This window comes from Dicentrarchus labrax, unplaced genomic scaffold, assembly GCF_905237075.1.
Source record: "Dicentrarchus labrax unplaced genomic scaffold, dlabrax2021, whole genome shotgun sequence".
NCBI lineage: Eukaryota > Metazoa > Chordata > Actinopteri > Moronidae > Dicentrarchus > Dicentrarchus labrax.
Window position 1 is genome coordinate 14363493 of NW_026136715.1, and position 25896 is coordinate 14389388.

Sequence of the window (25896 nt, forward strand, 5' to 3'; positions counted from 1 at the left end):
TAAATCCTGCAGGCTTTTTTTAAGATCTTTATACAAATCCTAAAAAAGATAAAAAAGAAGTTGTAAAGCTATTTTAAGTGGATCTTAAGTTAAGATTTTTAGCCATGCTAGCAGCGTGGCTCTAGGGTTGGCATTGACTGGTTTGATCCAGACTAAAATGCCTCATCAACTACTGGATGGATTTAAAAAAGATTTTCTACAGACATTCCTGTTCCCCAGAGGATGGAGCCTACTAACCTTGAATTTTTCTCTAGTGTCATATTCAGGTTCACATTTATGGTTTTAAGTGTGTCTCCTCACATACAGTATTGAATTGAACACAAAGCAATTTGTTGCAGACATTTATATTCCCAACGATGAATTGTAATAACTTTGGTCATCCTCTGACTTTTAAACTAGTGCCTCCATAAAATAAAAAAATCTATTGTATCTCAAAACCTGGAAATAAAAAATAATGTAGACTTTCTACAAGGTACTACCGGTGGCAAGTGAAGACATTTTCTTTGTTTGTTTGTAATTTTAAAAAGATTTATGTAAAACATCATTTTCAGTGTTGTGTAATACTTTGGTTGTTTCTAAAAGAGGAGTTTGAGGAAATGAACAGGTACATTCCTTAAGGTTGGTTCCCACAGTAAAAGACAGGCTGCCCACGCATACGCACTCACACACTCTCTCTCTCACACACACACACACACACACACACACACACACACACACACACACACACACACACACACACACACACACACACACACACACACACACTCCCGCTAACCTTGTTCTCCCTCATTCATACCCTCCCTCTACATCTATACAGTCTTTAAAGTACATGCTAAGTTCCTCTATAGGGGGTAAATGAAACTGCATGGTTAAGGACAAGCTTTTGGGGAACTTTGGATGGAAGCCGGCCCAAATCTACGCTCTACACGTGCTCACAAACACACACACATACAATATGCACACTAGAGCTGAGCCTTGCAGGGTTAACAGTGGGGTGTGACGGGGGTTTGTAATGCGCATAAGAATTAACCTTTCTTCCCTCCCATTGACTCCCACCGTGTTATTCTCTAGAGTTGTTGGGACATTAGTCACACACTTTTCTTTCGTCCCTCCCGCCATCATTCTCCCTTCCTGTTCTCCTCATTATGCCATCTCTTAATCTCATCCCTTCCTGCATGCACCAGTGCTCACAATAGCGAACATATCCTCATTATTTTCCCAGGAGACATAAACTGGACTGGCTGCATAAACCTGTTGAGCTATATTAAATCTCTCTAATACGTTGGCTGTTTTTTGTTGTTATTCTTGTTCCTGTCCCTCTTTTGAAAGACAAACCATCTTTGAAGTCACGTTTCCGAGCAGTTCACCTTCATATTGTCTTCAGCAGACTAGACCTTGAGAATAAGCAGGAGCCTAATTAGATGCCTTTGGTGGTCCAGACATTGAGGGTCGCTCAGTTAACCACAAGAGCACCTTTTCAGACTGGGACACACTTTGATGTTCAACCCTGAATTTGTCAATGTGAGGTCATGTTTTTAGCATTTTGGTTTTTAAAACCTTGGGCTGTTGTTAGTGAGGTACTAGACTGGGCATGCAGGCTGGTATACAAACTATGGTTTGACTCTTCCTCGGGGGGAGGTGGCTATTTGCCAGAAAGTCTGACAAAGGAATGTGTGTGTTGACAGATTCTTTTTCCACATTTTGAGATTGAGATACAAGGTCGTAACTCATCTGATTTAATTTGCATTTTATTTTCTTCTTAATTTCCATTTAATTTAAGGAAAGGGACAGATGTTTACAGAATTCACTTTATCTGTTACTTATGATGTAATCACACCTGAGCTATAGTGGAGATAAAAAGGACGAAATGACCTAAAAACAACTGATGGTAAACATGACAAGCATAGATTTAAACCATATAGACATCATTCAGTCAACAAACCTTTGCTTATAAGACTTTGGAGGAACGCTTTGATTTAATTTATGTCTGGACTTTGAAGGCTATAAAAAGAAATGTGGACAAATTAAAGAAAATGTATGTGAACAGTGGCATATATTGAGGGTCAGTTAAACCACTAAATCTACTGGTTTTACCATCTTAAATCCTACTAGCTTTTTTTGTAGCTCTCTGTACAAATCCTCGGAAGATCCACCAGCAGAGCAAAAGTAATGAAGCTATAGTAAGTGGACCTTGAGTTAAGATTTTTAGCCACTAGGGATCTAAGGATTTTCCTTCTGCCCTCCCGCCATCATTCTCCCTTCCTGTTCTCCTCATAACACCATCTCTTAATCTCATCCTTTTGGGAATGCACCAGTGCTCCCAATAGTGAACATATCCTTATTATTTTCCCAGGAGACATAAGGTGGACTGGCTGCACAAACCTGTGAATCTGTCAATCTGTGTTGACAGACTGTTGTTACACACACAGTCTATATTTTTAGATTGAAGTACAGGTTTGTAACTCATCATACAAATGTATTTTTTAGTTTTGTAAGTCTGTGTGTGTGTGTGTGTGTGTGTGTGTGTGTGTGTGTGTGTGAGTGTGTGTGCGCGCGCGTGTGAGTGTGAACAGGAAGTGAGTGAAGAAAAGTAAGTGTTGAATTGTGAAGGTTTCTGTGTGAAAAGGCAAAGAAAAGACATTCCAGGCCGACAGTTACGGAAAGGAAAATTTAAAGTTAATTTAACAGAAAAGGTAATAGAAATTTCTGTGTGTGTTCATGAAGAGGGGTATTTCAGTCTGATTAAACGTGTGTGTGGGAGTGTTTTATGTTTGTTTATATACAGTTGATGGCTTAGCAAGTGTTGCATGTGCATCTGTGTGTCTGTGTGTGTTCCTGGTCTGATAAGGGGGATGAGCTTTCCCAGGTCGCTTGTCTCTTTCATCAGCAAAGTAGTGACAGGTTCCCAGGGTCATATGGATGACCCTGTCTGTATACTGTCATTACACAGTTACATCACTACCTAATTATACTGGTCTACTACACCAACACACACACACACACACACACACACACACACACATACACACACACACGTATGTTGAAAACAAGCACTGTTTTTCTTGTTTATACTGAGTGAAAAGGAGCAGTGAAAAAAGGGACACTCTTTGATGAGGAGAAGCAAATAAATAGAGAGGGAGACAGAGGGCATGTCTGGACATGAGTCAGTGGTCAAAGTAAAAGCTGGCCAGACAGATGCAGAGCGCTGTCCAACTACCCTTTCCAGAAACTGGGATGAGAGTTGACATAAATAAAAGCAAAGGCTGACTTAAGGAGGATTGCAAGTGTGTGTGTGTGTGTGTGTGTGTGTGTGTGTGTGTGTGTGTGTGTGAATGTGTGTGAATGTGGGAGTGTTTGTGTGCACATAGAAGCTGTTTTCCTTTTCTCTTTATTAGTAACGCTAGGCAACAACGATGGCAACAGCTCCACACACCTGCAGTTCAGCATGCCAATGTGCCAATCAGACCCCCAAGCACACACACATACACACAGTGTGCCCACCTCACCCTGCATGGTACGGGTGAGCAGTAGCCTGAAGAATCCTGTCTTTGTCCCCTCTGCACTTAAAAAGAGTGTGTTAATGATCTCTTTTTCCTCTCTCTGTGGGTGTGTTTTCCCAGTCTCTCTAATTCTATCTCTTGTCTTTCTCTACCACTCACACCATTTTCTTTCTCCTGTCTTCACTGAAAAGACAGTGTTAATTATCTCCATCTTCCCCCCTCCTCTGTCTGTCTGTCTGTCTGTCTGTCTGTCTGTCTGTCTCTCTCTCTCTCTCTCTTTCTCACCCTTCATTCATTTATTGAACAGACCCAGCAGACAGGCAGATCTATTCACTGGGGTCCACTCAGTGCTTAAAGTGTTTAAACACCACTGGATGTTGTGAGGGGGCAGAGAGCTCATGGGGGAGTGGACACATGATACTCACTCTATTCCTCTGCAAGGCTCCAATAGCCAATACACACTCTGTTACAATAGAAACACTAGAGTCATTTACCCTCCCTGCTTCATTACATCCTGATTGAGACTTATTTACGCCACCGCTGGTTTGGCTACTAGCCAGCATTTATTCTAGACAGTGGCCGACTGTCGAGAGATATTTATGTGTAATAAATTGAAGTGTATGTTATGTTTTATTTCAGAGAGATATATATGTGTTGTAATAAGGCTCATATCATTTATGCCCGACGTCTGTTTGACACTAATTTTTAAGTTTTGCTGTAATATTTAATTTAATCATTGGATACAGTATTTAATTACATTTACTCAGGTTGTACTGAAGTTTACTTGACCCATTATTAATAGTTTACCTATTTCACAGTAAGCCATCAGGTCTGCAGTTGTAATAAATGGATTTGGTCGACATACTCTGCAGCTCTTTTCCAGAAGTTATGGATTAAGGCTCCAAAAAGGCAAAGCAAGATATGCTGATGCGGGATATATCCAAGCCAGAGGCGACCCAAAGTTTGTTCTTACAAATAGTTTATTACTGATATCAATTATGAACCATTAGTAAAGCCATTAGGTCTGATCAATGACAACAGTCCATCATGCCATCTGAAATAAGCAATCCTGAATGAGTACATTAACTTTTAATGCTGATGTGTGTTTTGTGAAATTTTGAACGCAGGGCTTTTACATGGTGACATTGATACTTTCACTTAAGTAAACCATCTAGTTTCTTCCTCCACTGCCAATTAAAATGAATGCCAGCCTTCTGTGACATTGACTCGGTATCAAAGGGTTGAGTGAGAGCAGTCAGTGGGGCTGTCTTGTGTGTTGATTAGAGATTTGAGAGTGTGAAAACACGTTTGACATTTCGCTTTAGAGAATGTGATGACTGCGATTTTATCCTGCGGCTGAATGCGCGTTAAAGCCTCTATGTGCGCTTTTGGAAAAAGGCACAGCTGGTCGCGATCAGCAAAACGGGGGCCGGAGGAGGAGGAATTCGGGGTGTTGCCTTTCTATCCATGCCTCCCTCCCTTGCTCATCGTCTCCCTCCCTTCCCTCCCTCCCTCCCCTGAGCGTGTGTGAGAGAGAGAGAGAGAGAGTGTGTGTCAGAGCGGAGACACTGCGGGAGTGGGTCAGTCAGTTAACGCTGCTGACTCTAACAGGCGGTTCCCCGGCTATCAGCGGCGGAAAGCACCGGGTGGATTCTCTCTCTCTCTCTCTCTCTCTCTCTCTCTCTCTCTCTCTGTCAATCTTGCTTCAGAACCGTGGCAGCGGGATATGCCAAACGGGAACAAAGCGGCTTGAAAGCTGGACGCTGGAAGAATGAGCGGGCGCGTGCTGAACAGGAAAATGCTGCAGCTCCCGGCGCCGCAGCGCGCGGGGAGGACAATGCACTTTCTGTCAAGGTAACGGATGCGACCCAGAGCATGCATGTGACTGAGGACACCGGACGGGAAGCCAGTTGACAAACTGGTGACATTGCTTTTTAGATTGTGCAAACGGGGTACAATCGCGAGGGATCTGATGGCTGTGAACCGGCGGAGCCAGTGCGTAAAAAGCAGCAGCATGTCTCATTGATAAAACTCCCAACAGCTGCATGGTGGCACGTTTCATTATAGTGCCTGGCAGGCGCTCAGATTAGGCTGTTATAGGATATTGTATCTCAGTCTAGACGCCGGGTAAAGAATGGGCTTTTTAGTGAGCGTATAGATGGAGCTATACAGTCTACACAGCATAGGCACAGACAGACCTCAATGCGGAAAGCCATATGTTGAATCAGCACTGTATCTTTTATTGTCGCTTACTGTATAGACTATTAGAAGCAGCATACAAAAAGGCAGACCGGCGTTCCTCTCCTTATAGCCTAAAAATGAATGTGTATCAAAGGACACGCATTACTGCAGATCATCTAATAAGGATAAAGTGCTAATGGATGTGAATGCTGCGTGTGGATGTGTACGCGCATATACCGTGCGTGCGCGCCTTAAGTGTTTCTATATTTTACGCTCGGGGTGACATGTCCATTGTTTAAAGCTGTGCGCGGTGACAACTGGTTTGCTGGGGTTTGGTGTTTGGTAGGCAGAGGCAGGTATGTGTGAGTGGGTGGGTGGGTGTGTTCGCATTGATCCGCTGCGGGACCGGACCGCATTCTACTGAACTGGCTGACCTACATTTTGAAAGACGCCTTCACCCGGTATATCTGCTGTGATTGGGCGAACAGCAGCAAGCCTCCTCCTTATCGTCTTTATACCCGCTGCCATGTGAGAGTGATCTTATTGTATGTTTTAATGTGTGGGCTCATATGGGCCAAGTGGTAGGAGTAAGGCTGTTGGTGGTGACTGAGGAGATGTAGCTGCATAAAATCACTTGTATTTGTGATAGAGAAAACAGAGGCAAGTCATCTTTTGAGAGTTGTTTCCTTTGCAGGTGTATTAAGACGGCATGGACAGAAAGAGATGCTCTTATTGATTCAGTTTGTGTGTGTGTGTGTGTGTGTGTGTGTGTGTGTGTGTGTGTGTGTGTGTGTGTGGCAGAGGGTTTGGGGGATTGTTGGAGGTCAGCTTTGCTCTTTTTGGTCGACTGACCTCTGTAGCATCCATCGACCCTTTATGTAAACCCATTAGAGCTTTGAGTGGCCTGATACTAGGGCATTAGACATACACACCCAGCAGCACACACACACACACACACACACACACACACACACACACACATTCACCATCTAAACCATTGACAGACAGGCACACACACACTCACAGACATTTTCAGTCCCAAAGCACCAACAAGACTGTTTTTATATGACTGTTTGAGTTGGACATGTGTGCTTTAACAGACTGGCTGTCAAAAGACTGATAAACTCTATGATCGAAACCAGTGGTGGTATTAGTAAGGGTGTGAGTTTCTGCTCATGTAAGCCTATGTGTGGGTGTCTGTCTGTCTTTGTGTATGCGTGTGTGTGTGCGCGCACGTGCGCGCGTGCATGTAATGAAACATTAAACATGCATCATTGGCTAACCAGTTCCAGCAAACACAGAGATTTGATCAACTCTATTAGTCATATTGAAAGAAATCCAACATCAACTTAGTGTCTGTATGTGTGTGTGTGTGTGTGTGTGTGTGTGTGTGTGTGTGTGTGTGTGTGTGTGTGAACAATATACAAAAAGCCTGCTCAGCATGACCTACCTCAATAATCCAGATCCACCCCTGGTTAACAACACAGCCTTGTCCAAAAAAGCTGATTTGCAAGCCGGTGACATCACTCATTAATGTGTGTCACACCCGAATCTTCTCAGTTTCTTTAAATTAAATAAAAATTGAGCATGGTTCACTATGATGCAGGCCAGGCTCTTGCCGATGTCGTTTAGCTGTGCATGGGAAATGTGGGAAAGAGCTCAGATTGGTTGAATGCTTTGACAGCTTCCTGACATCAGCTGCCTCATTCAAGACCCAGTATAGTAATTAAAGCTGAAATCCGTAATGTTTTTAATTACTGTATCATAATTATATCCATCTGTGAGTGTAGTGAAATGGCACATTCACCACGCTATTGAGAAATGGTGATCAGGTTTGTCAGCTGCCACCTGTCAGCTGACAGTGCCGATGCCCTCTAACTTTTACATGTTAGTAAAGCAAGTGTTTGTTATTTATGTTACACGATGACATTTTTACTGCACACCAACAAAAATGAGGGACGACACTTTCAAATACAATTACGACATCAGGATGCTCTGTCGTCTTTGTTGTTGTTTGAAGATGTGGAAAGTTAAGGGATTTGAGCTTACAAACAACACTGTTTTCATCGCACACACACAGAAACACACACAAATTTTGTCTATTTTGATGCACTCAGGAGCTCAGGCGTAAAAATTGATAAAGTTGTTTTGGAAACACACTTTGCTGACTCAGACACTGGTTGAGTTAGAAGGGTCAACGGCCTGTTGACGATGTTATCACGCCCTCATGATTCATGAACAGGACTTAATCTTCAGCACACAAACATGTCCACACAAGTTCAGATAAAGTTAAAAACTGAAATTAGGCGTTGAAAGCGTTTTATCCACACAGGCATGTTTTTAAAAAGATTTCTGTTGACCTAGAAATGGCAGAGTAATAAAAAAATGTTGGAATATCTACTACTGCGCATGTGCAGGCCACTTGATGCAGCAGCTGACCAACTGGACCACATGTCATTTTATACGTCTGACCTTTTCAGAACAAGGTTTACTTTCTGCATCTGCACTGCCAACATTTTGGGATTTTTTTTCACATATGGCTTAATTTTCTGTGGCCAGAAACCCCAGGTCAGTGTGGTAGAAAGGCCAAAATGGAAAAAAAAACACATGGCCGTAGTCGTTACACGCGGCCACTGGCTCTTGATGTTTTGCAATTAAGTCAACAAGTTTACTTGTCTTGCCTACAAGGTCATTAGGGAGACCTGAGAGCGAAACAACAGATGCTTGTAAGCTGCGCTTGTAAGACACATGTACCTTTTTTATTGTACACACAGGAGCCTGTGTTCATAAACAGGTCTCATTTTTCGTGAGGTGGTGCCCCCTGTGGTTTAGTGAGTTTTTCTGTTACATCAAAGCCAGAGAAGGATGTACAGCCAAAAATCAGTCCACCTTAACAGGCTCGCTGTGGATGAGAGAGAAAGCTTTAAGCACAACCTCAGTGGCCATGGAGAATAATAAACTCAGGATGTAATTTTCACCTGATAGTGAAGTAGTTTTCTAGGAAATGTAGAGTGAGTAAAAAAAAAACTCAGTCTTGCATTGAAACTTTCAGAGCTTTCTTTGAGTTAAATGGAAATTGAGACAATTTCTACAGTTTGTGTTGGGGCAACGGACTTGACGCTGCAGATTTCACTTTTATTGGAACCTCTTTATGGGTCATTTTTATTTTTGTGTATGTCTGTGCACTCGTGCTATGGTATGCTTATGTATGTCTGCATATGTCAGAGGATTAGGGAGTGGAACCCCAGAATACACTCGCTGGAATGCGAAGTGTGTGTTTTGAGCAGCCCGAGGGCAAAGAATGTCTCCCAAACTCACTGTAACAACTTTAAGTGGCATGTCCACAGTGCGTGTGTTATGAGTGACAGCAGGTGATGGGTGCGTGCTCATGCAGGGTGCGCCCTGAGGCCGGTTGGTCACCACCACATGTGTTCACGTTTACAAATACCCAGAAATATGCAGTGACCTGTCCGCAGCGTGGGAGTAATGTGTGTATTTTAATAGGTGTCTCTGCTTTATCTCAGCCAGAAGTGAAAGAGTATCTCTGCTCCAGTCAATGGACCTTTCATTCTTTTTTGTTGAGGTGGTGTTTGGACAACCTTTGGCAGGTGCTTAGTGGTGTTCTACTCAGATCTGTAGTGTCTTTGTGAAGCTTGATTTGATTTAAACAAACGCTATGCAGTCACATGATTCACGTGTTCTTATTTTGTGTCTTTCTCTGTGTCTCTGTCTACTCATTTCTTACCCCTAAACTGACTTAAGAGGAGCTGCTTGGCCTCTTACTTACCATCAGCCAGCCCACAATCCACTGATCCTTTTCCAGTCAGCACATATAACATCTCACAGCGATGTGGAAACTGACTGCTGTTGTCTGTACTAATCTGGGAGATTAACACATAATAAAGTGGTGGCATTAGTTGATGAGCTGTCATCATCAGAAAATACAAAATTGATTGTACAACATAGAAGGTATAATTTATTTTAACATCGTTGTGTAGAGAGAGGATGCCCTCTGCGATTTTATTTACATGTAGGTGCCAGTTGTTGTCACAGAGGCATTTGGTAGCCATGTTGAGCCACTGCCCTTTTTCCCATGAACCAGCCGGCCACCGGCTCACATCATGCTGACATCATAGTTCCTCCATCTGCTATATGTGCAGTGTGTGTATGACAGTGTGTGTGTTGGAGGGAGTTAATTCCCTATTGTGATGCATTTAGTGTTGCAGACACTGACTGTATCCTCATTACTGTAAATGAATACCATCATACCAATCATATTAGATTTCTCAGTTATTATTAGTAAATAAACTTAAGTCTGCGTGCAACACTTCCCCTTCTGAAAACCCAGCAGGTTGGCTGTATCATATTTCACTCTGTTTTGTTGTCGTTGACGTGTCTGGAGGAAGGGAGGCCAGAGGTAATTCTACCCCAGGATCCAACCCCTGTCCTGGGCCTCTGCGTGCCGGGGTTCCCCTTGTGTGCTCCTCCCCAGTTTTTAGCCCTTGAGTTGGGGCTGGGAAGCGCTCCACACTGAACTACTTATGGAGGTGATTTAAAAGGCTGTTCCACCTTTTCCCAGGAGTGCTGTCCCTCTTCTGCTTCCTGCTCTCTTGTGGAGAAGAAAGGGAATTTGGAAGAAACTCAGGGTACTTTTGAGGGTCAAGGGTTATTGGGTCATATAAGAACTCTGCTGGTCACCACCTAACACACTGAGACGTTTAATATCTTCTGAAATCCAACACTCTTTGACCCAATTTGTCATACTCTTTACATTAAGAGCATGAAATCACTTTGTGGAGAAACCATTTTCTCCCACTTTATCAGACAATGCTTTAATTTATGCTAAATAAGTTCAAAAGGCATTGTTTGTATTGTGACTGCATTCAAAGCCCTGCATCATCCTTATTTAGACCCAGGGTCAGTAACCTTTAAACTTTAACCCCATTTGAGCTGAATAAGACAAAGATATACACAAAGAAGAAGAAGAGTATCTGGTGCCTCTCAAGGAATTATCTGCACACCTCTCCCAGCTCCTACAGGTCTCCTTTTTGGGACTTACAGTATGAGAAGATCAAGATGACCCAGCTGGTGTCAGCATGATCAACAGTCACACAATTTTTCGGTTGCAAGAGTATTTCAACGCTCAAAGTTCCTTATATGAAGCTTGGAGCCTTCCAACGTTTCCACTGTCCTGCTTGCTTCATTGCACAGGGGTGAAGTAGATCATAGCCAAGTAGACTCTCAGGTGCGACGTGTTGAACTCTGAGAAATCTTTGTCCATCCACTGTGGGGAGTTCAGGAGGAGAGAAGAGATTCAGAAATAAATTTGCTGTCTGGGGAGAATTTCGCTAAAGCAATTTCTCCTATTCTTAAGCTATACAGTTTGGTCTATGTCCATCTATCTCCACCTCCCCCACACTCAGAGGAAAGGGAAAAAAAACATTTTACTGACCAGGATTCCTGATGCGTGAGTGCCTTTTCAGTGCTTTAACTTTCCACCCAGAAAGCCCCAAGCATTTGTAGAATGTGTCCCCATCCTTGTGAGGAAACCTTGGAAGAATGATGTGCCTTAATATTCTTCTACACTCAAACACACACCTTAGAGCCAGTAATACACAGCCCTGGGTTGCTTAGTGTAACCCCCAGCGGAGCATTGACTTGAACAAAGCTGCCATTCCCACCAGCTACTAACATCACACTTCTGACAGCTAATTCAAGCTTCACTCTGGGGGACAATGGCAATTTAGTGTATCTGATGTGTATGCGCCAGAGTGTGTGTTTGTGTCCTAAACCCCCCCAGGCCACTGCTGTCAGGGATATGCCTGTCAAAAGCACAACAGGGTTTCTCCTCTGTGATGGCCATTTAGGGATGTGACCTCCTATTTCCCTCCATGGACTCTCACACACATATACACACATACAGCACCTCTAGCTGACTCCCCTGGCCAGCTCTGATCTCGGCAGCAGATGGAATTAGCAGTAATTACGAGCTCATTAACTCCAGCCTGTTCTGTAATCCCCTGTAATGCCCAAATACTGCTGCGTGTGGTGTGTGTATGTATGTGTCTACAAAAGACTGTCCACGCAGCCATCACACATTGTTCCATTCCACATCATGGAACTAGGACGGAGAGGAAAATAATAAATAACGCTGAAGAGGAAATTAATTTATCTGTTTAGTGTGTACCCAAAGGCAGACTGTTTGCACAATCTAGTTTTTAATTGGGTCTTGTCAATGATTTATTGTAAGTGTTTAACCATACAACTCAGCAGCGAACCTGTATTGGGAAGCTAATTAAAAGCCATTTTTAACGACAGATTTGTTGCTAATTACTCTATAAGTGCCCCAAGAGCTATGGCCAACATGGTGTCATTAAAAGGTGCTGGCAATTTACCAGTGAGATTAAAGGTGAGCACAGCATGTAACAGTGTTTCGATGATAAGAACATACTGATGAAAATGAAGCAGCTAAAATGACATTTGTAATCAATTTGCCGGCGCCTTTAGTACAATCACAGTTGTATACCATGATGACCATAGCTACAGTACTATAGTCTGCAGTGGCTGGATGCTCACACAATGTTAAGTCTTTACTGTACCTCGTGTGTCAGAGTTTGAGGCTTTCAAGATATAATACGGGCTTCGTCTGCCGAGGGAATTCTTTCATGGCCCTATATGGTGCTGCAGTGATGGATAATCCTACACAGAAGCTTCTTTAGAAAATCAGTGTGACCTACAGAATGTATAAAATGCGTATCCAGCCAGGAAGACTATTTCAATGACTTCTCAACCTCTCCTATTTCCACTCTCTTTTGATTGGATCGTTTTATTTGGACAATCTACTATATAATATTGAGCAAACCAAGGTGATTCACAGATCTGTGTATGTGTGTGTTTCCTGGTGATAAGCTGCTGAAGTGGTCCAGGAACCCATATTGTTAGCCATCTGTTCACACAAACTGCATTTACCCTCTCTCTCGGTCTTACCAGGTAGATGCACATCCACATATATTACATGTAAGCTTGTGCACATAGTCAGCACGATATTTCTTTCGAAAAAACAAATTTCTGAGGCTTAAATCAACTCAATGCAGAATTTTCTCTGCCTCTGATGGTCAGTGCACCCATGACTGCGTTGAAGAGAAGAGACACGTACAATGGGTGTGGCCTGTCATGCTTCCCCCCCACCAATGAGTCATTTGGTTTTGTGTGGATGTGTGTTTACACCATGTGTCATTGTGGGAATTTGTGAGAAAACATCCCTGTTGGGTTTACTTCCTGTTTTATGTGTCCAGACTGAAACTTGTAGAGTTATGTTATGGCAGACAGCAACTGATAATCTTGCTGTTGAATTTCTTATCTTCATTTTATGGTTGATCTCTTAGTGTCATCAGTTTCTGAACATAATAAATAACATTGTTTGTGCATCCTTACACCTGCGTTAAGGTGGGATGGTTGATGACTCTATTTCAGTTGCTTGTTTTTCGGTGTATGTGTCCTCTCGGTGTCCCTCACCCATAATTAAGAGGCCAAGTCACCTGCTGTTTTCTTCCTGTTGAAGTTGATCTGAGATCTATCTGCAAATCCTGAATTGTACAGACACATACACAAGCACAGACAACACATCTCACCTTACTGACGTCACAGTCATTAGATTCTCTAAACAGACTTCAGCAGCCCTTTCATGCGTGCCCCCTCAGGTTTCTGAGCCGACTGCCCAGTGCCAGTCTGGCAGTGCCCTACTTTCCATTCGCCTGAAAAGGCATCACTACAACCAGGGAACCCGTCTGATTTAGCCATTTTGGGTTCTGCCATGTGACACTGTGGATTTTAATAGGAATGGAAAGTTCCTGTCCACTGTAGGACTGCAGAAACACTTTCCATGCTTTTACACAAGTTGGAGAGACTGTGTGCAAATATCACCCTGAATAAAACGTGTTTAACCCCATGAGGGTACAAAGAGTTCAACCCCTTTATTCATAACACCATTTAATTTGTATGATATCATTTACAAAATCTAAAACCTTTTTGACATTTCTGCTACAATCATTGCATCTTTCCTCCAATTGTCCTCCATATTCTTATCTTATCTGTTCAGATAAATAGTAATTAGATTTGCCAGATTGCATTAGCACCTTCGCTACCCCAAAGGTACCATGTGAAGTAGTGACTCGTGTTTTCATTCAGTGTTACTCTGCAAAATGCATTGTGTGTATCCTTGAGGTCTAACAAATGTGTCTGGTGCATTTCCTTCCTAAAAAACATTTGCAAATCCAATTTTTTTAACCAACAAAAGGCAAGTTTTTTGGTGATTCTGGCAGCCCCTGTGGACAAAAGCCGTTATGTTTCTACCACCTTGTTTTGTTCATTTTAAGCCAAATCCAACCCAATGGCAGGCATTTAGAATAACTATATAGAAATAGCTCTTCTCGCTGATTGTCTTGTGTGCTTATATAGGTCATATAGAGGCACCAGTATTAAATTGAGACGTTTCATAACCAGTTAAATATTCCCTGTTGTAGTATTTTACATCCAGTATTGTTAAGATCCATGTTTACTAGCTTTACTACCTTTGCTGGTGCACTGCAGCATATCTTGGCCACCTGTTGATCAGTGGAATAGTGTGACACCATTGGTAGGATGTCTGTGCGTCCTTGTGCACCAGATAAACAAAACAACTCCGTAGCACTACTAAAAGAACATTTAAGGTGACTACTAAACATCCATAATCATTTTATGTTGCTGATCCAGTGGAATATTCTAATCTTTTTGCAAAGTGATATATAATTAGATAACAAGATTGATAATGACATTTTGGTCCCCCTTGCTATTGATCTGTTGGTGGCAGGCTTTTCACAAGTGTGCTAACATTCTCTTTTATGTGCATTGGCTATTGATCAGGTAATTACATAATTGTTTTTTATTGATCATTGTTGTGTAGCACAGTAAGTCTGTATCCTCCCACAATCACTACCCATCTCCTGACCATGCAGCAAAGTCAAAAAGGACTTAATTGGTTCTAAAAGTTAAATTCTCGCCCCAACGCAGAAGAGCTTCAACATTCCTCCAAATGTCCCCCTTGCAGTTTTAACAAATGTTTGTTTAGATGGAACAGCTTATCAACCAATACTGTCAAGGCTGCTCACTGACGCTGGCAAGACTCCAACTCCCAGCAAGCACTGCTCCCACAAACCACAGGCAAAGCTGCTTTGTCTTTGTGGTCTGAGTGGCTTTTTCTTCCTTCTGGATCTAGTGTATTTCTCTCACTTTCTTTCTCCCGTTTCTCAACCTCAGAGAGGTCAGAGTGAGGGGAGGGGAGAAGAGGAGGAGACAGGGAGAGGGGAGTGCAGAACTCTCATAATGAGCAGCAAAAAAAGACCATTCACATTGAGATCAGACCAATTAGCTCTATAGTCTGAATAGTGGAAAAACACAGTAACATGTTAATAAAAGCCGACTATTAAGCTCAGCAGCAGCTACTCAACAATTCTCTTGATAGTTTGTGAGGCTTAGTGTTTGTGTGGGTGTGCTGGTCCTCTCTACAGACTATGAGGAACAAAGAAATCATGTCACTGTGAAAAGAGGATACTGTTTATATAGACCACCATGACCTTTATTAGTCTGGAAATGAAAATGAATTATTCAAAGCATTTGAAATATTCTGCAGCTTTCTGAGAGATGACGAATTCTAAGTTTGCTATGGACTCATTGTGGCTTTTTTTTCTTTCAGACTAGCAGTTATGATTTCATGAGTAGGAAAGCAGTTGTGTGCAGCTGGCTCAGGATGACAGAATATAGCGAGTCCATGTGGCATATTCTCAGCTCAGCTGGATGCTGTGTTTTCCACATGGTGCACAGAGGTCGGTCAGGTGGAGGTGAAGAATGAGTTTAATCAAGCACTTCTCAGATTAATTGACATTTATTGCACCCTAAATCGAATCAACATTGATATTCATTTCACTCATGAAATTACAGTCATAGGGCACCATTTTTCAGTGTCCTGTTCTTTTCCTTCCAGCTGTGTTCTTTAGCTAGAGATGAGGTCTAAAGTTGCAATAGACCAGTAAGATTTATCATCCATAAGCAGGACATACAGATGTGGTTAATGGCCACAGTTTGCACTCTTTTCTTTAATAATGTCATACAATAATGTAATTTACAGGTCCAGTGTGTAACCTTTAGGAGAATCTATTAGCAGAAATGGAATGTAATATGCATAATATAATTATGTTTTCATTAGTATATCTCCTGAATAGAGGATTCATGATGCTTTTGTTACTTTAGAATGAGCTTTTTGTACTGAAAGACGTCACTGGTCGCCTTCCACGGAGTCCACCATGTTTAACCAAACATTGGCCCTAGATCAGGGCGTTCGCATTTTTCGCACCCACCATAATTTCTACTTTGCAATTGGAAGGGGAGGGTGAAATGAGGGAGTTGCGATCTGAGATCTGCAACTACACCACTAGATGCCACTGAACCCTACACACTGGACCTTTAATTGAACAGTAATCTCATTTATTAGATCTTGCGTGTTGCTGACAAGCAATTCAGATTCTCCAGGATGTATTTAGCTGGCTGGTGTTACGTTGCTTTTTTTTATAGAGGAATATATACTTTAGGTTTGAATACAAATGTAACAGGGAAGTGGCTTGACTGAAATGGTGCTTTGCAGTGAGACGCTAATGTGTGAAAGGGATGATGTAGATGAATTGGGTGCTAATATTATCCCTCAGTCTTTGCAGCTGCTGCTAAAGAATGAAAAAGATGAGGCAGAGGCGAGGAGAGATTATAACAGGAGATTTCAGTAGCTGCTATTAAAGGAATGAAGGAGCCGATTTAGGTAGAGGAGGCAAGTTAGTGGAAGTTTAGAGGGAGAGTTGAGAGACAATCCTTTTCAGAGAGTTCATCATGTTGTGAGATGTTGAGATGATTTTCTCTGTGTCATCAAAAGCACTTCTCTCTCCACTATAGCTCTCTCTTTTCCATACTTATCATTTCAGTTCTTTCTTCTCTCCCCATACGCCACTTCACCCTCTTTCTCTTGAGTAGCCTCATATTTCATCGCCCTCTTTTCAAGCTCAGACTTTCTTTTATCTCACCCAGTGGAGTTGATGGAAGACTATAGGAGGCAAAGAAGAGCAGGGTGACATGACAGTGGATCTGCTGTAGCCGTATATTGGCGAACACTGATTGAGGATTTCAGATTTTAGCTTGGAAATAAGAAATATCTTTTCAAGAATCCAGAAATACAATGCAGAATTTCTTCTTGGTGATTAAAATACTCAATTTTGGTTTTCCCTATCTATTATCGAGATAATTTCACTGATATAATCAGATAAAATACTGTCTTATATTTTATTCACCCATTGAGATGGTATTGTCTGTGATGTTTGACCCCTGACCCCGTCTCTCTCCTCTGTGCGTTCCTGTTTTCATATCTGCTGACTGACTGACATTAAATCCAGCAGGGACTGTTTGTTCTGTTTCCTTTCAGATCTGAATTATTTATCAGAGAGAGCGTTATCATTCACAAAGGCATAGGGGTGTGTATTGGCAAGAAAAATAAATATATATATCGCGATATGATATTTGTCTGTATTTCCTTACACCCCTACAAAAGGACCTGGATAGCTGTGAAGCAAATAACAGGAAATGAAGAGAAAGGTGTTGTTTCAGAGACAGTAAAACACAGCTGTGTCTCCCAAGAGGAGGTTTATCTCACAGCAATGAGTTAGTTCAAAAAGGAATTTGGTTCAAATAGATCCACTCTGGATGAGCTCAAAGTTTATTAGTTCCTTTGTGCATTTTTGTACTAGGGAGTAAATATGACATAAAACAGGAATCTGAGATCAGCTTTTATGGAAAAACAACATCTTACTAAGAAAGTTGTTAAATCTCTAATTGAGTCTTAAAACTGCATATTTTGTCATAAAACAAATTCTGAAATCATCTGCCAGTTGATAAGATAATTCCACATGTTTTCATTGAAAGGAAATCAGTTTTTAAAAAAATGTAAAGGTGTATTTTTTTCTACAAATTCATGAATGAAAATGTGTGAATCATCAAAATGGATCACAAGAAATGTTATTTTCGGAATCCAGTGGATGTATCAAATCTTATTACCCAATTCTTAAAGAAAAGTTTGTTTTGTCTCTCACATGGAGATAAAAAGTGAAGGTTGGCTCTCTGGATCTGTCTGGTCAAATCCTAAATTTGCCCTTAATCTGACTCTGGCATATAGACAAAGCAGCATGACAGCCACTTCAGACGTAACAAATCTCATCTGCTCTTTTTTTTATGTCTATATATCCACAGGCTAGACAGGAAGGGCTTCCCTTCGCCCCTCTCCCCCTGAACCCCGCCGTCAAGTCCCCCAGGGTACAGTGTGACCCATACAGGCACCCAACCGGAAGGCCCGCACCGCTTTCTCTCCTTCCATCCTGCCCTGTGACACAGTATACATGACCTCATTAAGCAAGCCCCACCCTCTCAACTTGTTTTACAGTATAGTACGATATCAGTCAAACCTATTGACCCTAATAAGAGAAAAACCCCAACCCCCTAACTTCCTAAACATGACCTACTTAATATATACAAGCACATGTGTATGTACACCCATTTATACAAACACACCTCTCAGATGTACTTTTTTCTCCCCCACTCTCCCCCTTCCTCATTCAAGTCATAGCGCTGAGCCAGATGACAGATTTGTTCCAATTGTTTCTTGAGGTTTATACGCTTTGATTGGTCATCTTATTGTAGATATAGTATTCAGACAGGAAATAGTCAAACATCAACTACAATTTATTTGTTAAAGGAAAAATCCAATCTGAATTTTGCCATTCAACAGTCATACAAGCAATGGAGAAATGTATTGTTAAAAGAGGTATATGGCAAAGTATATCAATTGCCTTGAAATTGAGGGAATTGCACAGTTGACCCACAACTTTTAGACCAAATCGTAGGGATGGCTACCACTGTAAAGACACCCCCAACTTGTTTATGTCAGGATTTCAAGAACAATTGCACAAGCAGATGTGTGCCAAGTGGACAGACTTCACAGTCCTGGCACAGACTCCCCTCCTGCCTGCACCCGTGGGCGCGTGCATCAGTGTATATGTTCTTCAGTGCTATTTTTGTATGTGTGGGTTGAGATAATGTCGAGAGCGCTCCGAATTTCAGTTTGCAGTGTGAAAGTTGGGTATATAGAGCAGGCAGCTTTAAATGAGGTCTATGTCTATGAATATTTAATCAAAAGACAAACTGGAAGACATGGAGCCAAATAAACTAACTGCTGATGTAACTGAGCTGGTGGAGCTTCAGTAGTTCATGGAGTGTATAACCTCAAGGGGATATCCAGTATCCAACTGTCACAGATTGCTTTGTTTTTGTCAGGTATGCTTGGTTGTGTGAGCATGTGGTGGTGTGTGATTGATCGATGTCTGCTTGGGAACAGAATTAGCTTCTGCACAAGTCGGAAAGGATTCATTGACTTGATCAGGGACACTTTCAGAAAGGTGGATGCTTAATAGCCAGTTGGAGGAGACTACTGAAACACCAAATATGTGCACCAAAAATAGGAGCACTAACCTGACACAAAACCAACTGAGAATCCTTGGAAACTGGAAAAGGGCAGGCACTATATCAAAAAATAGTTGGCAGGTGATTGGATGAACCATCTGTATATCACCGTCTATCACAGACGGGGATCCTTGAGACTTGAATCACTGCTTTAATATATGAATATTATCTAACAGATATTCTTTCTCGTTGTTTCTTTAGCTGGGATGAGAGCAGCTCCATCAGCAGTGGTTTGAGTGACGGCTCGGACAACCTCAGCTCTGAAGAGTTCAACACGAGTCCCACTCTCAACTCCCTTCCTACCACTCCCATTGGCTCCCGCAGAAACTCAGCCATAGTGGTAAGTAACGCACACGTGAGCATTCAGCATACAGTAGTATTGATTAAGCTGTTAAGTGAGGTATTGATGAGGTGCTGAATGATGTGTCATATGCTCTGACAGTGTTCAAATGACAGGCAGCAGGATACTTGCCTCAGAGACAAAGCCTGATTAAGTATTCTACGCACACCCATAATATTTATCACATCTGATCAATGTTTGCCGCAACACACACTGCATGCTGGACAGCTGCATTGTTCCATAGGGCTTTTGGTCCTTTGTCTGGTTTTTACAGCTGTGTTGAGAGCTAATCAGGCTTATTTCTGAGGTTTTAGAGAGAAATGGCTTTAAATGATCAGCAAGTGTAACTGCAGACGTAGTTGTTGTTCATTGATCTTCATAAAAAACAGGCAAAAATAGTATTATTCCAAAAGTCTGGACTTCAATTGTACCAGCTGAGGCTCTGGTTGAGTCAATAGTTTTTTTCTTGCCAGGATTTCACCCACCTGATTCAGCTGATCCAGAGCCTGCAGTTTTGGCCGAATTTAGTTGTATAATTAGCCTGACTGACTGGAGTTAGAAACAACTGCCCTGAGTGATTATGTTTGTTTGAAGTGCACTGATATATGTATAGTGTGGTCTTAAAAATGTGCCGTGGGGATGTGAGGATTTGGGACTCATGACCTCAGTGCTTCTAAAATCCTGTCTGCAGCTCTGCTTGAGGTTCTTTAAGATCCATCTGTAGCTGTATGGGTTCCAGACAGTGTGTGTATGAGTGTGTGTATGTGTGTTTTCCCACAGTGTCTGATGTAGGTCACACCTCCGCAATGTGGTTTATGTGACTGATGTAGTAGGATTTTAGAGACAGAGGGAGTTAGAGAGAGAGAAAGGGAATCAGTGTAACCATAGCAACCGAAGCGCAGGGATGCTGAGAGTGCGGGTCTTTGTCTCCTCCCGTATATTGAAGGACAGGTCTAGAACGTGGCCATCTGCATGCACACACACACACACACACACGCAGGGGCCATCTGCAGTCCTGCATCCGGGCCAGCGAGCCGCAAGTACCAGGGCACCTCCCTCCACGCCCAGTTGCAGCCATAGAGAGAGTCATAGCAACCATTGCCCCCCTATGGCATCATTTCCATGGCAACCAACTATCACATCATCATGCACCCCACATTGTCTAATACACATGGTGCCCTGTTCTCTCCCCATTCTCAGCTGATGTTTTTCTTAATCGGTTTCTCTTTGTGTCCTGAAGCCATTTCTTTGTCTCTGTTTTCTCCTCCAACCTTTCCTCTTTTTGCTTCTGTTAATTTAAAATTTTAACTTTAATCCCCTAAGATAACTACGACTTTAAATCCATTCCTCATCTCTCCCACATGTTATATAATATACTCAGTAAGGATATGAGGGTGGAGGAGAGAAGGGTTATGAAGAAACAGGGCACAAAGAATACACAGTTGAGAGAACAAGAGAGAACCAAAGGCAGAAAGTAGGTGGTACAAAAACTTAGATATCCTCATTTCCACATAGATGTGGACGAAGTTAATACACCTTGTTTTCCCAATACCTTTTTTCTGTGTGTGTGTATGTGTATGTGTGTGTGTGTGTGTGTGTGTATATGTGTGTGTATATGTGTGTGTCTGCCTATCTGTCTGTGTCTGTGTGTGTTGTTATCCATGTTTTGCTTCTGCTATCTGGACAGATGTGTCCAGCCCCCCTGTTTCAATAATCAGGGAATGTGTGTGAGGAAATGACAATGTTTTATCAACAAGGTCTGGTCAAACAGGACACACACACATGCACACACACTCATGCATACCACCTCCTCATGTGATGTGAACCTGCCCATGGGGTCTATTGGTTTTAATAAAAAAGGAATTGAGAATATGAGTCCTCATGAGAACTGCTGGGTGCAATGTCCTGAACTGGCAAACACACACTCTCTCACACACACACACACACACACACACACACACACACACACACACCCAGCTCCAGATTCACACACCTACTGATGCATTGTGTAACTGTCAGTCTCCTGCAAGGGGAAAAAAGAATAATCTGCCTCTGTGAAAACTAGTCATATCCATCCACATGTAGACTCACTACATACATACACACACACACACACACACACACACACACACACACACACACACACAGAAGACATTGATCGTTCAATAATGACCTCACATTTCCCTTAGATTATTAAACATTTCTTCTTTATTGGATTACGTTTAGGCTGTGTTGTCTGTTTTGTCTGTGTAGGTCAGTGTGTGTGTGTGAGTCTTTATGTGCAACCTAATATTTTTGTATTAGTGTGCTGTGTTTGTACCCCTGCTGTCTTTTTTGAAGTTTTCAAATAGAGCATACCGAAGGATTTAGTCTGGGGAGATGAGACATCAGTGAGTGTGTTTTTGGAGTTGACTCAGTTAGACATGTTTTTCTGCTCGGAAGGCATAAAGATGAGACAGTCTGAGTTCACACACCTCATCATATGTCTTTTTTCAAACTCTGACCACTGATGGACGCTAAGTACTAATCTTAAGGGACACACAACGATTTGCATAAAATGATCCGATGAGTTGTTCCATTGGCTAATTCATCCCACTGTCTCAAACTAAACATGGATTGTGAACCAGAATCCACCGAGTGAAACAAGAGTTTTAAGTAAAACAAAGATGTAGTTGAAGTAGACTCTGAGGATTACAGTTTTTAATGTTGGGTCAAGATATATTTAATTGTATTTTATTATAACCTTAGCAGTGGCACACAAAAAACCACTGCCTACCCGTATTATACTGTAGATGCCAGAGATTTAATGTTAATGAAGAGTCTACAGCTCTTCACCATACCATTTTCCTTGTGTAAAAATAATTAGCTAAATATCCAAATATAACTCACTAGTTCACAAGTTCAGAACTGTCAGTCGTAGCACATGGTTCTCATAAGCAGATGGGGTTTATTCAGTTGTCACAGAGATAGATCTGTTGACACACTAGCCTAATAGCTGTTGGGATTTCATCCATAGTACTTCAGATAACACTACAAATCTGGGTTATGGCTAATTTAACTAACCCCAAGTTAGCTTTTATGTGGCTACTTAACATTCACCAGAACCTCAGTGGGACAGGCGCTGGATATAAAGATCCATGTAAACCTCTAGTCTTCCTCAGTTTTGATCAAAATGTCACGAATCAAGCCTACCTTATAATAGCTCTTCCAGTTTCCAGTGTGTAGCAGTCTTTCCATTTTACTAACTTCACCATAAAAGCCTTTTACAGTTTTTATGTGACATCAGGAAAGCTTGGTTTTTCTATCACTCTTTAGCAGCACTTTGTTGCCATGATGATGGTCGAATAATACTTAGATGGGTCGTCTTAGATTTGGAAAACCATGCCCATATAGCAAAAAACCTACCAGAGACATACAAATAATTATTGGCTCCATGTCTTTCTCACACACTCACTTCTTGACAGCTTCTCTAAGCATGTGTCTGTCTGTCTCTTTTTAGATGCGTACGGACGCAGAGAAGAGATCTCTGGTGGAAAGTGGTCTGTCCTGGGACTCTGATGATACCAAACCCAGCCGCAAGAGCCAGGGCAGCAGCGTCTACGACACAGGAAGTCTCAAGTCCGAATCAGCCAATAAATGGAAAAAGACACGGACGCAGGGGGAGGGGCTGGAAGGAGGGAGGGGCGAACTGAAGAAACCTCAGACCCTGGGTCAAGGAAATATGTTGAAGAAAGGAAGAAATCCACCTGTGGGAGTCACCTCCCCAATCACACACACCTCTCAGAGTGGGCTGAAAGTGGCAGGTGAGTGGAGAAACACACACACACACACACACACACACACACACACACACACACACACACACACACACACACACACACACACACACACACACACACACACACACACACACACATATATAGTGAGGTTTAATATATATAGCAACACTTGAAATGGTTTCATAACCTGAGCAGACTGACACATTTCTGTGGCTATATTCCCTTCGTCCTGGCAGGCTCACACCCACACACAGTCACAGACATACACTCTGTCTTTGTCCCACACATTCATCCACAGCTGCAGCCCACCCTCCGGGCCTTTAGAAAGTGGTGCCATGTATCAAACGCCCATCACCACCCACTCCCTTCCTGCGAGCCAACCACACACACGCACACACAGACACACACTGACCAACAGTGTTTTTTTTCTTCCTATTGGTCCGGCCTTTCCTACCCAAGCTTTATTTTTGTGCCGGACAGAGACAATTTATAGCACTTAAATAAAGGCGTTGTACCCAAAACAACTGGACCAGAGACAGTGTGTGTGTTTGTAATAGTGTCTGTGTGTGTGTGGATGTGTGTGTGCATAGTGCCAACCTTACAGAAGAGTGTCACCCATCCCACTTAACACGCACACACACACTCTCACTCGCACACAGAGAGCACAATAGTGGTGATTGTGCAGCTGCCTTTTAAGCACACCATCTGTGTGCTGTTTATGTAAGCGCGCGCACACTCATACACGCATACATATAGACAATCAAAACAACAGGATATTAGTTGACGTGTTGTGTGCCAGTCTAGATAGGCAGTGTCTGTGTAAACAGACCTCTTTCTGTGGGACTGTCCTGTGTTTACATTTCCAGCTGTTGAATTGACAGAAACCAAACAAGTGTGTCAAACCAGCCTGTGATCCATGTGCCAGGCTGTTATTGTTATTGATGTGAACCGTGTGAATCCGCTATCAAAGCTGCCTCCGAGTTTGAGACCATAATGAATCAGATGATCAATCAGTATGGAGGAGCTCATTAATTTACCCCGAATGAGGGGCAGACATTCTTCAAAAGTTAAGAGAGGTCTTTGTTGCTCAAGATTGAGATCAGTTCATCACTGACATTTGGTAGGATTGTGTGAGTGCGTGTATCGTTTTTTATGTGTATGTGTCTTCATGTCTGAGGTATTGATGGAGTCACAGATAGTGTGACATCTTTCAAGGAGCACTTCCATACTGTATACCTATTCTGTAGTATAGTAACCATATTGTATACTTTTTTGTGATAAGTGCAAGATTGGTTTATATTATCTAGAGCTGCAACTGACAATTATTTTCATTATTATTTAATCAGTTGTGACTTACCGATTTATTGATAATTATATTAAATGTAAGACAATAGAAAAAACACCCATCATAAGTTCACATTGCACAAGATAACATTGTCAAATTGTCTTAATTCCAAAGACTTTTACACTTTTATGGAGTTACTCCTTATCCAAACTGAAGGTCGGATGCTAGTTGTATGTGAATCAGATTGTAAAGCCCTCTGAGACAAATTTGGGGCAATAAAAATAAAACTGACTAGACTGAGATGTTGGTGGAGCCTGGGAACCAACGTTAAAAATGTGTTAAATTTTTCCAGCTGAGCATCGCCTCTATTTCTCTTTTGTATTGCATTATGGGACAAGAGTGTCCATTAACAGCACAGACAAACATCAATTTGATCCAGTAAGCATAATGATAGGACACTTTTTTATGTGAATGTACCACAAACTTGCCAGAATTAGTATGTAGTTAAGAAGTGGGACACTGCAGGTGTTCATCATTCTGTCAGCACTGGGCAAATTCCTGTTGACTGGTCATGTATCTCTCTCTCTCTCTCTCTTTTTCCTCTCTGTCGCATGCATTCACACAGACACACACCTGCAGATACATTCAGCCACCTGTCTGCAACAAATGTTGACAAATCTCTCATGTACCCACAAATAAACACTGATACGGTCTCTTAGCGGCCACAAATATAAGCACACGTGTTGATGGTGTGATTGCTGATGGGAGACGGTGTCAGCAGAATTGTGGAGTCTAGAAATGAGGCGGCTCGTCTCCTCAGCAAAACCGCTGGGAGTGATAAACAGGAACATGAGAGTGTGTGTGTAGATACATCATTCCATACTGTCCTCTTCCCACTGCTCTCGCTTCTACCACAGTGGCCTTAAATAGAAGAAGACTCTGGGAGGAGAATATAAATGAGCCATTTTCCTTTAACATCAAGTATGCAAAGGATTTCTCTGTCTGCCTGCGTGTTCAGATCTCCGTCTCTTCAGACATGCAGGCCTCTTGTGTGGAGACATGTAGTGATTCACAGTCTCTTCTACACACGCTGCTGTGTCAAGCTGTGAGCTCCACCGTCTTCACAGCCAGTGTCAATAAATCAGGCTTCATTTAGGTCAAAATTAATATGTACGCCTGGATTCTGTCAGTGTGTGTGTGTGTGTGTGTGTGTGTGTGTGTGTGTGT

General features: G+C 42.1%; 1 protein-coding gene across 17 annotated transcripts in view; it reads left to right on the forward strand.

Annotated features, from left to right (window-relative positions):
• The window catches only part of LOC127377892 (neuron navigator 1), an 85232-nt gene that overhangs the window by 42355 nt on the left and 16981 nt on the right, over window positions 1-25896 (forward strand). For all 17 annotated transcript variants that reach the window (XM_051426176.1, XM_051426174.1, XM_051426177.1 and 14 more), the window contains 2 exons: window positions 19467-19605; window positions 23105-23408. In XM_051426176.1, coding sequence (XP_051282136.1) covers window positions 19467-19605; window positions 23105-23408 — 443 coding nt within the window. The remainder of the gene's footprint in view (window positions 1-19466; window positions 19606-23104; window positions 23409-25896) is intronic.